Raw genomic sequence first — 16,223 nt, 5'->3', positions numbered from 1 at the left:
TGATTGACTGATCTGGCCTTGTAACATTAACCAAAACGGCCTTGCTGTGCTGGTACTGCGAATGGCTGAAAGCAAGGGGAAACTACAGCCATAATTTTTCCCGAGGACATGCAGCTTTACTGTATGATTAAATGATGATGGCGTCCTCTTGGGTAAAATATTCCGGAGGTAAAATAGTCCCCCATTCGGATCTCCGGGCGGGGACTACTCAGGAGGACGTCGTTATCAGGAGAAAGAAAACTGGTGTTCTACGGATCGGAGCGTGGAATGTCAGATCCCTTAATCGGGCAGGTAGGTTAGAAAATTTAAAAAGGGAAATGGATAGGTTAAAGTTGGATGTAGTGGGAATTAGTGAAGTTCGGTGGCAGGAGGAACAAGACTTTTGGCCAGGTGATTACAGGGTTATAAATACAAATTCAAATAGGGGTAATGCAAGAGTAGGTTTAATAATGAATAAAAAAATAGGAGTGCGGGTTAGCTACTACAAACAGCATAGTGAACGCATTATTGTGGCCGAGATAGACACGAAGCCCATGCCTACTACAGTAGTACAAGTTTATATGCCAACTAGCTCTGCAGATGATGAAGAAATAGATGAAATGTATGACGAAATAAAAGAAATTATTCAGGTAGTGAAGGGAGACGAAAATTTAATAGTCATGGGTGACTGGAATTCGTCAGTAGGAAAAGGGAGAGAAGGAAACATAGTAGGTGAATATGGATTGGGGGGAAGGAGGGAAAGAGGAAGCCGCCTTGTAGAATTTTGCACAGAGCATAACTTAATCATAGCTAACACTTGGTTCAAGAATCATAAAAGAAGGTTGTATACATGGAAGAATCCTGGAGATACTAAAAGGTATCAGATAGATTATATAATGGTAAGACAGAGATTTAGGAACCAGGTTTTAAAATGTAAGACATTTCCTGGGGCAGATGTGGATTCTGACCACAATCTATTGGTTATGAACTGCAGACTGAAACTGAAGAAACTGCAAAAAGGTAGGAATTTAAGGAGATGGGACCTGGATAAACTGAAAGAACCAGAGGTTGTAGAGAGTTTCAGGGAGAGCATAAGGGAACAATTGACAGGAATGGGGGAAAGAAATACAGTAGAAGAAGAATGGGTAGCTCTGAGAGATGAAGTGGTGAAGGCAGCAGACGATCAAGTAGGTAAAAAGACGAGGGCTAATAGAAATCCTTGGGTAACAGAAGAAATATTGAATTAAATGAAGTGGGCAAAAAGGAATACAAACGTCTCAAAAATGATATCGACAGGAAGTGCAAAATGGCTAAGCAGGGATGGCTAGAGGACAAATGTAAGGATGTAGAGGCTTGTCTCACTAGGGGTAAGATAGATACTGCCTACAGGAAAATTAAAGAGACCTTTGGAGAGAAGAGAACCACTTTTATGAATATCAAGAGCTCAGATGGCAACCCAGTTCTAAGCAAAGAAGGGAAGGCAGAAAGGTGGAAGGAGTATATAGAGGGTTTATACAAGGGCCATGTACTTGAGAACAATATTATGGAAAAGGAAGGGGATGTCGATGAAGACGAAATGGGAGATAAGATACTGCGTGAAGAGTTTGACAGAGCACTGAAAGACCTGAGTCGAAACAAGGCCCCAGGAGTAGACAACATTCCATTAGAACTACTGATGGCCTCGGGAGAGCCAGTCATGACAAAACTCTACCATCTGGTGAGCAAGATGTATGAGACAGGCGAAATACCCTCAGACATCAAGAAGAATATAATAATTCCAATCCCAAAGAAAGCAGGTGTTGACAGATGTGAAAATTACCAAACTATCAGTTTAATAAGTCACAGCTGCAAAATACTAACGCGAATTCTTTACAGACGAATGGAAAAAGGGGTAGAAGCCGACCTTGGGGAAAATCAGTTTGGATTCCATAGAAATGTTGGAATACGTGAGGCAATACTAACCTTACGAAAGCTTTTGACAATGTTAACTGGAATACTCTCTTTCAAATTCTGAAGGAGGCAGGGGTAAAATACAGGGAGCGAAAGGCTATTTACAATTTGTACAGAAACCAGATGGCAGTTATAAGAGTCGAGGGACATGAAAGGGAAGCAGTGGTTGGGAAAGGAGTGAGACAGGGTTGTAGCCTCTCCCCGATGTTATTCAATCTGTATATTGAGCAAGCAGTAAAGGGAACAAAAGAAAAATTCGGAGTAGGTATTAAAATTCATGGAGAAGAAGTAAAAACTTTGAGGGTCGCCGATCACATTGTAATTCTGTCAGAGACAGCAAGGGACTTGGAAGAGCAGTTGAACGGAATAGACAGTGTCTTGAAAGGAGGATATAAGATGAACATCAACAAAAGCAAAACGAGGATAATGGAATGTAGTTTAATTAAGTCGGGTGATGCTGAGGGAATTAGATTAGGAAATGAGGCACTTAAAGTAGTAAAGGAGTTTTGCTATTTAGGGAGTAAAATAACTGATGATGGTCGAAGTAGAGAGGATATAAAATGTAGACTGGCAATGGCAAGGAAAGCGTTTCTGAAGAAGAGAAATTTGTTAACATCGAGTATAGATTTAAGTGGAGTGTAGCCATGTATGGAAGTGAAACATGGACGATAACTAGCTTGGACAAGAAGAGAATAGAAGTTTTCGAAATGTGGTGCTACAGAAGAATGCTGAAGATAAGGTGGGTAGATCACATAACTAACGAGGAGGTATTGAACAGGATTGGGGAGAAGAGAAGTTTGTGGCACAACTTGACTAGAAGAAGGGATCGGTTGGTAGGACATGTTTTGAGGCATCAAGGGATCACAAATTTAGCATTGGAGGGAACCGTGGGGGGTAAAAATCGTAGAGGGAGACCAAGAGATGAATACACTAAGCAGATTCAGAAGGATGTAGGTTGCAGTAGGTACTGGGAGATGAAGAAGCTTGCACAGGATAGAGTAGCATGGAGAACTGCATCAAACCAGTCTCAGGACTGAAGACCACAACAACAACAGTGTGAATCGATCGTTTGGCAGACAGCGATCATTGACACGACTTTGCTAAAATATTGTTGGTGGCATACCATATCTTTCTTCCGAAGTACTTTGCGTCTGAGTGCACGTGGTTTTGTAAATATGGAAAACTAACGTAGCAAAGTAGATTTATTGTTCCAGGAGAGATCAAAATGCCAGAAATAGAAGGTTGGTTCCTATTAATCTTTTTATTGCAATGGTTGTTTTGGTACAGATGTTGACAGGCTTTTATATTTTTCTGTTTTCTTTGTGTAAGGCGAAATTTTTGGGTGGATGTGTACTAGTCACATAATTGTTTACATATGTCCGAAGTTTTTCTTCTAAATAATTTATCGGATCATGCCATGTGCGAGTGTTCTTATCAGTCTGTTGCGGTTGTAGTATATTGAGAAACTCCTTTTTCGATACCAGTAATTTTAATTTTGAATACTTTGTCTGAGGAGGGGTTTACCACATCCATATTTATTGCTGCAAGATCTTTTAAGTTGTGCACAGAAGCCTAGTTGTAGTCTTTAACTAGTACTATGTTTCAAATTTGACAAAACGTAATTTATATTTCAGAAGTTAAACAAGCAGTCAAACGTCGAGCCCAGAATGACAGTCCTATGGAGATTGACCATGGCATCGAAGGGAAAGCAAAGCCTAATTCTCTTCCAGCTAAAAGACAGAAGAATATTTCTGCGGAAAAAGTGGAAGTAAGAAAAGTTCCCGTGCCAGCTCATCGTTATACACCACTCAAAGAAAACTGGATGAAAATATTTACTCCTGTCGTTGAGCATTTGCATTTGCAAATAAGATTCAATCTGAAGACTAGACATGTTGAAATACGTACGTGCAAGGAGACAGAAGATATAGCAAATCTACAGAAAGCTGCCGACTTTGTGAGAGCATTTGTGTACGGTTTTGAAGTGGAAGATGCTTTAGCGCTTTTACGTTTAGATGATTTATTCATTGAATCATTCGAGATCAATGACGTTAAACCCTTAAAAGGTGATCACTTGTCTCGTGCAATTGGAAGGCTAGCAGGAAAAGGTGGAAGAACTAAGTTTGCAATAGAAAATGCCACGAAAACTCGAATTGTTTTAGCAGATTCGAAAATACATATTTTGGGATCGTTTCAAAACATCCAAGTTGCCCGAAGAGCTTTATGCAACCTGATTCTTGGTAGTCCACCTTCCAAAGTGTATGGGCAACTACGAACAGTTGCAAGTAGGATATCAGAACGTGTGTAAAAGTATTATGTATTGTAAAGTTTACCAAATGATATTGGTTTGATTTGTGAATATAAAAACCATAATAAAACTTATGTACCATAAGTTTGTTATTTTCTTTGTCTGTTGTCATGTTGTAAATGGCAAGTGATGTTTAACCACATGTGCTATCTGCACAGCTTCCATAATTTCTCCATTAATTTACAGTTTAACAAGTAATGCTACTTGCTGTGTGGCTAACAAATTTCAATTATTGAGTCTAAATAAATGTGGAAGGTATCATTGGCCTTGCTTGCTCCTCATTTGTGTCAATGCTTGCAGGCTACTTTTTCCACTCGTGTTATATTTGTTCAGTTTGTTCTGAAAGTTTATTTTAAGTAAAATAAGACATAAATTTAATGGTTGGTTTTGAATGTGCTTTTCCATACTGGTGGAATCACTCACAGAATTTTATGACTTCAGTTGTGGCCCAATAAAAGTGTATCTTTGGAATTTAGCATGATGGATGTACTTAAAACCAAGGAAAATCTGTGTGTAATATAGAAATGGAATTACTTATGGTGCTGTGGATTCTGATCCTCAAAAATAAGTTGAAATATTACAATTTTGGCATCACTCTGCACACTTTTCTATGAATGTGACCACTTATCTCTGATAATGCTCGTACTTTAAATCTTGAGAATGCAAATATAGAGGAAAAACAATATTGCAAGAATTACGCTTTCAGTTGCTAAAATCTGGCTGCTAGTCTGTTATAGGATTCCACTCTCCTAAAACCAGTTTATTTTGACTTTGGAGGGGTAATGTTGCCCCCCTGTTCTCTCTATCAATAATGTTTTAACTTGAGAGCTACTTTCCTTTCTGTACATTTCTTCTTCATACCTGTTTGCCTCTTTTATAATTTGTTACACCCGTATGTCCAGTTTCCTCTGACTTGTTAATAGCCCTATTTTTTTATTGATATTATGGAATTTGATTGTAACTTCTTACTAGGGCTTAGAATAATTTCTTTTTGCATCTTACCATCCGTCACCCAATTATGCCATATGTATTTACTGTCTGCATTTACATCTTGAGAAAGTTTTTCCCCCCAAACCGCTATGTATTTTTTTGAATTAAGTATTTGTCGGCTGTGATCTAGCTGTTCCATGTATGACAGCTGTTAAACAGATGGTTGTAACTCATTGCACAAAATGAATAAATCCATTCCTGTTGGACAGGCAAAAACAAGTGTTTTCTCAGCTAAACAGTGGAACCAGGAGTTGTTGAAGGCATTAAAATAACTATAGCATATTGGTCATATGACAGATTTGTATTGTAATTCAACAAGGATCGTGTCATTAGTAGGGTGATTTTCCTAAGTTAAGGCAAAGCCACTATGGTTCTTTTGAAAAACTATTTAGTTGATTTCCATATCAAATCCTAGCTTTACTGTCGCTGAAAACTTCATTTATGAGAAAACGTTGCAATCTTCCTTCCTAGGAGGGGGGGAAGGAAGGAACTTCATTCATAAATTATCAGTTTTGTGTATGATTCTAGAAAGGAGCTATTTGGTAAGCCCATACCATGCTTTCTGATGTTGGCAGTCGGTGGGTAAAATAAGTATTTAACAAACTCCAAGCATGCCGTCCTTTACCTCATAAGAGTTAGTCATCCTGTGGCTACTTAATTAAGCAATAAATTGCAGAAGAAGAAATATTCTGGATTTTAGTAAATATAATATGTTGGATGAAGCTTTGTTAGACACAGACCTCAATGTCATAAGCTGCTACAAAATTCTCATTTACAGATTGTTACAAAATTGATTGCATAGAATCTGTGCTGAATGTAGCGATTATGCAGCAAAAGAAGGTAATTAAAATAGTGTGAGATTTTGGTGCCTTTATTTAGTACTGAAGATGAATTCCAAAATATGGCAGCATCAATGAAATCAGTTATCTTCCTCTTTGGTATTGTTGGCACAAACAATATTGTTGTGTAGAACTAGCTTCATAACAGCAAAATTCCACCTTCTACTCATGAGTATTTCACACAAGACTAAAACTGATTGTAAGGCTGTTGCAAATTATGGTGGCACATGAAAAGTTGGACATTTGCCTATCATGAGTAATTCCCAGCAATGCAACTTTCCTGATAAATCTGAAGGCCCAGGTTGACGGTACAGCATAGTTTAGCCTTAAAACATTGTCTGGTGAAAACTGTGCTTGGTTCAGTACCGTCGTAAATAAAAGTTAACTTTATTTCAATGTGCTGAACTATTCATGAAATGTGGGACAGAGGAGAACTGGTGGATACATGATCTGGTACCGAAGGTCAGTATTCCAGACCTGGCAGAGTGGTACAGTGGTTAGGCACAGGATTCACATGTGGAAGAAGTAGGTTTCAAATCACCATCTTGACATCCGGAAATAGATTTTGCTTGTAGAATTCGTGAGTGTCCAGCTAAGTCACATCGTAATAACTTCTTGAGGGACAACCTGAAGATGGCAAATCTCTTTGCCGAAATACAATGTGGCACAACTGGATACGTGAGAATTCTACAACAAGCCAGAAATATGCTGGGAAAACATCAGATTGCATACCAGAATTAGATTTCTAAATTGGTAAGCTAACACCTGGTCCTCTGAAAAGGGCATAACCAATTCCTGCCCCTATTGTCATTCACTCCGAGCTTTAGTTCCATCTCTGATGGTGTCATCAACAGTGTGACATTAAAACCTGATTTTCTCTCCTACCAATAGGTGTCAGAAATGGTAATTTAAAGTGAAAAGTTTGTATGTGTACATCAGTACTCCACAAACCACCTGACAGTGTGTACCAGAGGGTTCTGCTAACACTAACTGATCCCCTCTTCCCTGTGAATGGTACATGGGAAGCCTCTGTGTGGGCTCCAATTTCTTGAATTTTCTCATTGTGGTCAATATTTGTATGATCTGTTTTGGATGATTTCTGAATCACATGTCATGTTCAGAAAGTAAATGTACCAGATTTTTGCGTGGTTTAGAGAAATTGTATTTGGGAACAAATTACAGGATGTTGTTAATACTGTTGAATATTTTTCGACGTAATTGCCACTGCGTTTAATGCATGAGGTGAGCTGTCACACGAGCTGCTTTATACCTTGCTTGAAGATATCCCCTACCATCACCACCTTCCCCCCCTCTTCAGAACCTGTTTCTGCAGCTGCTAATCAGTTGGAAATCTAATTCCACACATCTGTGCCAGAGTAGTGTAAACACAATAATTTGAAGGGGCCAAGTGTGGGGAGGTGATTTGAAACATCCCAATCAAATAATTCCAAGGGCACCTTGGCTAAGGCTGCGTGAGTGAGGACGGGTGTAGATGTGCAACAAGCACAATCCTCTCATCAGCAATCCCCTCCTTTTCCTCTGAATGTTGCTTTTCAGAGTTTTTTTTTTTGGGGGGGGGGGAGGGGCAGAGGGTGTCTAAATCTCAAATGCATTGATAGCTCGAGGCAGAAAGTTGATCAAAATAATGCCTTTTCAGTCTCAAGACACCAAGGACATGATTTTTTTTCCCCTAAATTGTGGTTTTGAATATTTTGGCAGACAGGAAATTAGTGAGATGCCACTGTGATGCAAATCTCTTTTGCCTCGGGCATATAATGAGCCAGCCATGTCTCATCTCCAGTCACAACAGAGCTTAGGAAACCCTGACCTACCTATTCAAGTCTCTCAAGAAACTCCTGGGCGCTATTGACCCAATTTTTGTTGTGCGGCTCTGTCAGCTGTTTTAAGATCCTCTTGCGCATGGTTTCCAGAATCCTAGAGCTGCTGTGAATATCTTGTGTTAGAGAGTTGTGGAAATATTGCAGGAAATACATCAACTGTCAATTGGCAGTCTTCATGAACAGTTTCCTCAATTTGTTGCACTCCTCTGCTCATCACGAACATTTGTTTTGCCTCAGCTAAACTCCCTACACCACTTAAATACACTCTTTCTGTTGGTAACTCCTTTGCCATAAGCCATTTCGATTCACAAAAAAAATTCTGTAGGTATTATTCCTTCCGTGAGTAGGAAGTGGATCACTGCATGTGGCTTGCACTTGCTGAGATTTCTTACCAACATCTTTCATGGAACAGAACACTACAACATGAGTTTATGTATTATCATGTTCATGTGGTGCTCACTCTGGTTAGCAGTCCACCCTCTACCACTCTATGTTGCCAATCCTCAAAAAAGAAAAAACAGCCTGTTATCATCACAGGACACATGCATAGTATGCACTTGTAAATGTTTACTATAAATATTTACTGTGAATCTGAAAAAGATTTATTTTGTGTTTTGTTGTGAGTTATTTGCCAGGCAATGTAATGACCAACAGTTTATAACATGGTGTTGGCAGTTCATGATAAATTTACGAGCATTCAAAATACATTTGCAGTAGTCCACATAAAATTTACCATAGCTCAAACTTAGTTTTAAATTTACACAGAGTCCACCAATAGTTTGAATGCTTTTTTTCCCCCAGAACCTTTGTGTGAAATCCCACAGATAATTGTATTAAACTCAAAAGTTTGGAGTTCTTTGTGGGAAGTTTATGGTACTACCAGAACCAAGTCACTGACTGCAGTTCAGAGGTTTCATCAAACATGGAGAAACTAGATTACACTGGAATTATATATATTGAATTATTGTGGCCAGCAGAACAATCTCTTAACTGTTGAATTAATGAATGAATTCTGTTAGAAGAGTAATGAGACTCATTTTTTGTAACATTTTCCCATGTCAAGGTTGTCTTCTTCAAAATATTTCCCTTTATTAGTTACACGGTGGCAGAGGTGTTCTTCCAGGCTTCATTGCAATACGAGAAGGTCATTTCCATTGCTGGAACACCTATCAGCTTGTCAGATACACTCTTGTGGATATTATTCACGGCACCAGAATGATTCCCTTTCAAGCAGTTTTAGGACTAGGGGTTTAAAATGAAGTCACTGGAACAGAGAACTATCAAATAAAAGGGCAACCACAGGACTGTTGTTTATTGCCAAAAATTTATTTATGGAGGCTGCTGTGTGACAGGTTACATTGTGTAGTGCAGCATCTCGATAAAAAGTTTGGTTGGCAGTTTGTGCTGGGGCACAATATTTCTGTTAACAATAGTGTGCTAATTGCAAAAAGAAAAAAAAAATTATTTCGTGTTTGCTAATTTTCGCCTTCCTGCGACTGTGTAGTTCGCAGAGCACCACCACTTGAACTTCGCAATTTCGTTTTGGGATCGTGTTCAAAAGTATATTAATTGTCACCTGTAATAATGTTTCTGATGCTTCCTAAATACAGTCCAGAACAACAAAATGTGCTTCCTCCATACTGTTCTTCTGGTCAGTTTTGAAGCTCTTTGGAACTATCTTCGCTGGTGCACGCTTTTCCATGTGCAAGTACTGGACTAAATTTTGATGAATGCGAAATACATTCCGTTTAACTCACTAGTGGTCACACCCTTCATTGACAAGCTGGCCGCACAAAATGCTGCAGGCTTAGTACACTGATATCCATTCTTGAGATTGTAAGTCTTTCCATGCAAGCTTCCACTTCTTCTCCTATTAAAAGAGATGTATGTGTAACTTTTCACGGATTTCAGTAGTGGCCTCACCAAGCTGTACACAAAATTTAAGGGCTCTTTTGCCCATACTAACCCATAATGCACCTAACGAACAGATTTCTCTCAGAAAGTCTCACCACTTATGTAACAACTTCAGGAAGTTCAAATTGGTACTGTGATTAGGCCACGATTCAACCTAACTGCTTTGGGGAAGGGGAGGGAACAATGTTTTCGGTTAAAGATCTGTGTTGCCAGTCTTATTCTGTAAGACACCTCTTATGTCCCAAGAACAAAATGTGCAAGTAGTGGTACACTGCCACTCATTTCTTAAAAACAATGTGCCTGAAATCAGTTACCACAAATGACTATTTCTGCCAGCTTCTTAAGATCAGAAGGGGACTGAGCACAAGTCTTATGTTGTGTATGTTAGAAACCAAGGGACCACTTTTGCAGAAGTGCTATACTGTCTTCCTCCCCACTCAGTTCTATGAGCATGACAAGTCTAAGAATGGAGGCACTGTGGTTGTTTGCTTCTTACTTGACGACTCGTTCTCTCTTACTGAAGTGTGCAAGAAGGAAGGCCAGTTATGACTTAGTAAGGAAGTTGTATGTATGTTCTTGCTGTGGCAAAGTAGCTCCACTGTCTAACGTGCTTTAGGCTGTAGTAGCACTGACAGGGTGGAAATGGCCAGTTCTCTGGGTCAGACAGCCTGAACAAAGTATGTTCTGTGAAGCTGCGAAGGATGCAAGATGAAAATTAAGTGACACAGTGTACACAATTGCAAGTGTGCTCCAAAAGAGGAAGATTGATATTTCAAAAAAGTCCATCATGCTACAGACAAAAAAACCACACAAAGTCTGTCCACTGCAAACAAAATGATAGTATACTTGTTTATTCCTCCCCACGAACCATGGACCTTGCCGTTGGTGTGGAAGCTTGCGTGCCTCAGCGATACAGATGGCCGTACTGTAGGTGCAACCACAATGGAGGGGTATCTGTTGAGAGGCCAGACAAACGTGTGGTTCCTGAAGAGGGGCAGCAGCCTTTTCAGTGGTTGCAGGGGCAACAGTCTGGATGATTGACTGATCTGGCCTTGTAACAATAACCAAAATGGCCTTGCTGTGCTGGTACTGCGAATGGTTGAAAGCAAGGGGAAACTACAGCTGTAATTTTTCCCGAGGGCATGCAGCTTTACTGTATGGTTAAATGATGATGGCGTCCTCTTGGGTAAAATATTCCGGAGGTAAAATAGTCCCCCATTCGGGTCTCCGGGCGGGGACTACTCAAGAGAACGTTGTTATCAGGAGAAAGAAAACTGGTGTTCTATAGATCGGAGTGTGGAATGTCAGATCCCTTAATTGGGCAGATAGGTTAGAAAATTTAAAAAGGGAAATGGATAGGTTGAAGTTAGATATAGTGGGAATTAGTGAAGTTCGGTGGCAGGAGGAACAAGACTTTTGGTCAGGTGAATACAGGGTTATAAATACAAAATCAAATAGGGGTAATGCAGGAGTAGGTTTAATAATGAATAAAAAAAATAGGAGTACGGGTAAGCTACTACAAACAGCATAGTGAACGCATTATTGTTGCCAAGATAGACACGAAGCCCATGCCTACTACAGTAGTACAAGTTTATATGCCAACTAGTTCTGCAGATGATGAAGAAATTGATGAAATGTATGACGAGATAAAAGAAATTATTCAGATAGTGAAGGGAAATGAAAATTTAATAGTCATGGGTGACTGGAATTCGAGTGTAGGAGAAGGGAGAGAAGGAAACATAGTAGGTGAATATGGATTGGGGGAGAGAAATGAAAGAGGAAGCCGTGTGGTAAAATTATGCACAGAGCATAACTTAATCATAGCTAACACTTGGTTCAAGAATCATAAAAGAAGGTTGTATACATGGAAGAATCCCGGAGATACTAAAAGATATCAAATAGCTTATATAATGGTAAGACAGAGATTTAGGAACCAGGTTTTAAATTGTAAGACGTTTCCAGGGGCAGATGTGGACTCTGACCACAATCTATTGGTTATGAACTGCCGATTAAAATTGAAGAAACTGCAAAAAGGTGGGAATTTAAGGAGATGGGACCTGGATAAACTGACTAAACCAGAGGTTGTACAGAGTTTCAGGGAGAGCATAAGGGAACAATTGACAGCAGTGGGGGAAAGAAGTACAGTAGAAGAAGAATGGGTAGCTTTGAGGGATGAAGTAGTGAAGGCAGCAGAGGATCAAGTAGGTAAAAAGACGAGGGCTAGTAGAAACCCTTGGTTAACAGAAAAAAATATTGAATTTAATTGATGAAAGGAGAAAATATAAAAATGCAGTAAATGAAGCAGACAAAAAGGAATACAAGCGTCTCAGAAATGAGATCGACTGGAAGTGCAAAATGGCTAAGCAGGGATGGCTAGAGGGCAAATGTAAGGATGTAGAGGCTTATGTCACTAGGGGTAAGATAGATACTGCCTACAGGAAAATTAAAGAGACCTTTGGAGAAAAGAGAAACACTTGTATGAATATCAAGAGCTCAGATGGAAACCCAGTTCTAAGCAATGAAGGGAAAGCAGAAAGGTGGAAGGAGTATATAGAGGGTCTATACAAGGGCGATGTACTTGAGGACAATATTATGGAAAGGAAAGAGAATGTAGATGAAGATGAAATGGGAGATACGATACTGCGTGAAGAGTTTGACAGAGCACTGAAAGACCTGAGCCGAAACAAGGCCCCCGGAGTAGACTACATTCCATTAGAACTACTGACGGCCTTGGGAGAGCCAGTCCTGACAAAACTCTACCATCTGGTGAGCAAGATGTATGAGACAGGTGAAGTACCTTCAGACTTCAAGAAGAATATAATAATTCCAATCCCAAAGAATGTAGGTGTTGACAGATGTGAAAATTACCAAACTATCAGTTTAATAAGTCACAGCTGCAAAATACTAACGCGAATTCTTTACAGACGAATGGAAAAAGGGGTAGAAGCCGACCTTGGGGAAGATCAGTTTGGATGCCGTAGAAATATTGGAACACCTGAGGCAATACTGACCTTATGACTTATTTTAGAAGAAAGATTAAGGAAACGCAAACCTACGTTTCTAGCATTTGTAGACTTAGAGAAAGCTTTTGACAATGTTGACTGGAATACTCTCTTTCAAATTCTAAAGGTGGCAGGGGTAAAATACAGGGAGCGAAAGGCTATTTACAATTTGTACAGAAACCAGATGGCAGTTATAAGAGTCGAGGGGCATGAAAGGGAAGCAGTGGTTGGGAAGGGAGTGAGACAGTGTTGTAGCCTCTCCCCGATGTTATTCAATCTGTATATTGAGCAAGTAATAAAGGAAACAAAAGAAAAATTCGCAGTAGGTATTAAAATCCATGGAGAAGAAATAAAGACTTTGCGGTTCACCAATGACATTGTAATTCTGTCAGAGACAGCAAGGGACTTGGAAGAGCAGTTGAACAGAATGGACAGTGTCTTGAAAGGAGGGTATAAGATAAACATAAACAAAAGCAAAGCGAGGATAATGGAATGTAGTCAAATTAAGTCGGGTGATGCTGAGGGAATTAGATTAGGAAATGAGACACTTAAATTAGTAAAGGACTTTTGCTATTTGGGGAGCAAAATAACTGATGATGGTCGAAGTAGAGAAGATATAAAATGTAGACTGGCAATGGCAAGAGAAGCGTTTTTGAAGAAGAGAAATTTGTTAACATCGAGTATAGATTTAAGTGTCAGGAAGTCGTTTCTGAAAGTATTTGTATGGAGTGTAGCGATGTATGGAAGTGAAACATGGACGATAAATACTTTGGACAGGAAGAGAATAGAATCTTTCAAAATGTGGTGCTACAGAAGAATGCTGAAGATTAGATGGGTAGACCACACAACTAATGAGGAGGTATTGAATAGAATTGGGGAGAAGAGGAGTTTGTGGCACAACTTGACGAGAAGAAGGGATCGGTTGGTAGGACATGTTCTGACGCATCAAGGGATCACAAATTTATCATTGGAAGGCAGCGTGGAGGGTAAAAATTGTAGAGGGATACCAAGAGATGAATACACTAAGCAGATTCAGAAGGATGTAGGTTGCAGTAGGTACTGGGAGATGATGAAACTTGCACAGGATAGAGTAGCATGGAGAGCTGCATCAAACCAGCCTCAGGACTGAAGACCACAACAACAACAATAATTTGTTTATTCCACCTATGCCATGAGAAAACATGTGCTCCACTGAACAGAAACAGGGTACTGCAATGTCCCTAAGACCAAGAAGTGCACAGTTTGTGTATTCTTTTGCTCATGGCAGCTTGCATTTATGGGCTAATAGCAAGTTGTGGAGCTTATCGTTAGTTTCTGTAACTTGTGCAAAGATAGCTGTAAATTTATTTTAATAATTAGGTGGATAAATAAGGAGCCTTCAGCCTTCCGACATGCACCGGCACACATCTGTCAGATAATTATAGTGCCCCTGGAAAGGCTGCATTGAAAGGCAGTGGCCAATCCTTCCAACATCGTGAAAGTAAGAAGAAAAGGCACTTCACAGAGCCAACCCTGATGATTGCAAACCTAAACACAGAGGGCAAGAAAAATAAACAACGGATCCTGAGAATGTTGCCGCACGCACAAATGGGACCTACATTGTGTGCAAGAAATGCACAAAAAGGAGAAAACCCACATTATAAATATGGCAGTACTGTCTTCACAAAACCCGAGATAGCCATCACAATGACCAACAGAACCGCCAGTAACAATTTAAAACTAATGACTGTTGAATGTGGTATCTTTACAGATCGCTGGTATGCAAGACCTCCGGAAAGCAGCTCAATCTGACCTTATCACCAAAATTCAACAACCAGAAAACACAATTCATTTTAGGAGATTAACTGCCACAGCACATCATGGGGCTGCAGAAGTACAGATGAGAATGGGCATATACTAGAACATTGGATGGAAATAAATAATTTATCCCTTTTTCATGGCCCCAAGCTATCATGCTCATTCACAGTAAGATCTGAAATTGTGAATCCTACCTTGATAATTGTTGTTTGTGCTCAAACATAGAAGATCAATACTTAAAAACTGTGTATGCACATCTCCATAAAACAAAACCAGCCTATCACAATCCATATATATATATGCTGCTATGAGAATAATGCAAATACCATTCCGCAGAAGGTTAAACTTTAAAAAAGCTGAATGGGCAGAATGCACTGAGGAACTGGATGCAGAAACAAAAAATCTCTGGCCAGTACTGGAAAATTACCAAATCTTTGCAGCGTTGTCCAAAAGATTTCTAGGGGATGTACCATGAGGCTGCAGACAGCATTTTATCTCAGCGTTCGCCGATGGATCAAAGAACAACCTGCTGAAATATGGAACATTTTTCAAACAGGAACCTTTCAGTGAAGAGATGTGGAGAAACATTAATGGAAAAGATTAGTAGTGAGTCAAGACCAAGGAAATGGTCAAAATCCTGGAAAGAATGGATATGACCCACAGCAGCAATGTGGCTCGGAACCTAGTCGAAAAACTTAACTGTGGCTGTGGCCTTAGGATAGTCAAGCAAATCCCAACCAAATTCCTCACTAACTCCCATTAAATGGAAAACCCAACAAGAAATAGAAAATAAAAATTATCAGAAGCCAGAGCCAAGAATCAACAAACATGTTCAGAATGTCACTTACTCAAAAAGAAGTTAACCACAGGCTGAATTCAATTAAAAATAGAAAGCAGCTGGAGTCAATAACATGTGTGTGGAACAAATGAAACACCCAAGCCATGGTGGCGAACAATGAATTGTACGACTCTTAAACACTGTCTAAAAATGTGCAAGATCCCGACGATGTGAGAAGGGTGCAAACCAACTAAAGAACGGCTGCCCAATAGTGCACCAGTGCCATATGTATAACCTGTACAATTGATTGATTTTAAATGACATAGTCAATATCACAGACCAAAAGCTCATCCATTACCAGGTTGGATTCAGATATGCAGAATCGTGCTCCAGTGAAATCCTGTCCCATACAGAGCACATAGAAAAGGGATTTGAAAACGAACAAATAACAGGTGCAGCTCTGGTATGCATATGGCATTGTCAACCATAGACTCATGAAAAAACTCAAATCACATTTTGAGTCCATCATTTCAGGAAAAGATTGAATCTCTGTTACAAAACAGTCATTTTTATATAACACTGAAGGATAGGAAAAGCCAGTGGCATTGGCAAGAGAATGGTCCCACCCAGGACAGTGTCCCCTTTATTTAATCTATACAGAGATGATCATCCGGCATCAGACCACATTACACATTTATTTTATGTCATTGAGCAAGGTGGCACAGTGGTTAGCACACTGGACTCACGTTTGGGAGGACGACGGTTCAAACTCGCATCCAGCCATACTGATTCAGGTTTTCCGTGATTTTCCCATATCGCTTCATGCAA

General features: G+C 39.7%; 1 protein-coding gene across 1 annotated transcript; it reads left to right on the top strand.

Annotated features, from left to right (window-relative positions):
- Positions 1-3,057: 3,057 nt before the first annotated feature.
- LOC126455474 (RNA-binding protein pno1) lies at positions 3,058-4,318 on the top strand. The gene is made up of 2 exons (XM_050091228.1): positions 3,058-3,170; positions 3,564-4,318. The coding sequence occupies exons 1-2, from the start codon at positions 3,155-3,157 to the stop codon at positions 4,232-4,234; spliced, it is 687 nt and encodes a 228-aa protein (XP_049947185.1). The 5' UTR covers positions 3,058-3,154; the 3' UTR covers positions 4,235-4,318.
- The last annotated feature ends 11,905 nt before the right edge of the window (positions 4,319-16,223 follow it).

Source organism: Schistocerca serialis, chromosome 2, assembly GCF_023864345.2.
Source record: "Schistocerca serialis cubense isolate TAMUIC-IGC-003099 chromosome 2, iqSchSeri2.2, whole genome shotgun sequence".
Taxonomy (NCBI): Eukaryota; Metazoa; Arthropoda; class Insecta; order Orthoptera; family Acrididae; genus Schistocerca; species Schistocerca serialis.
Note: the sequence above shows the minus strand (reverse complement) of the source record. Positions and strands in the feature narration are given on the sequence as shown.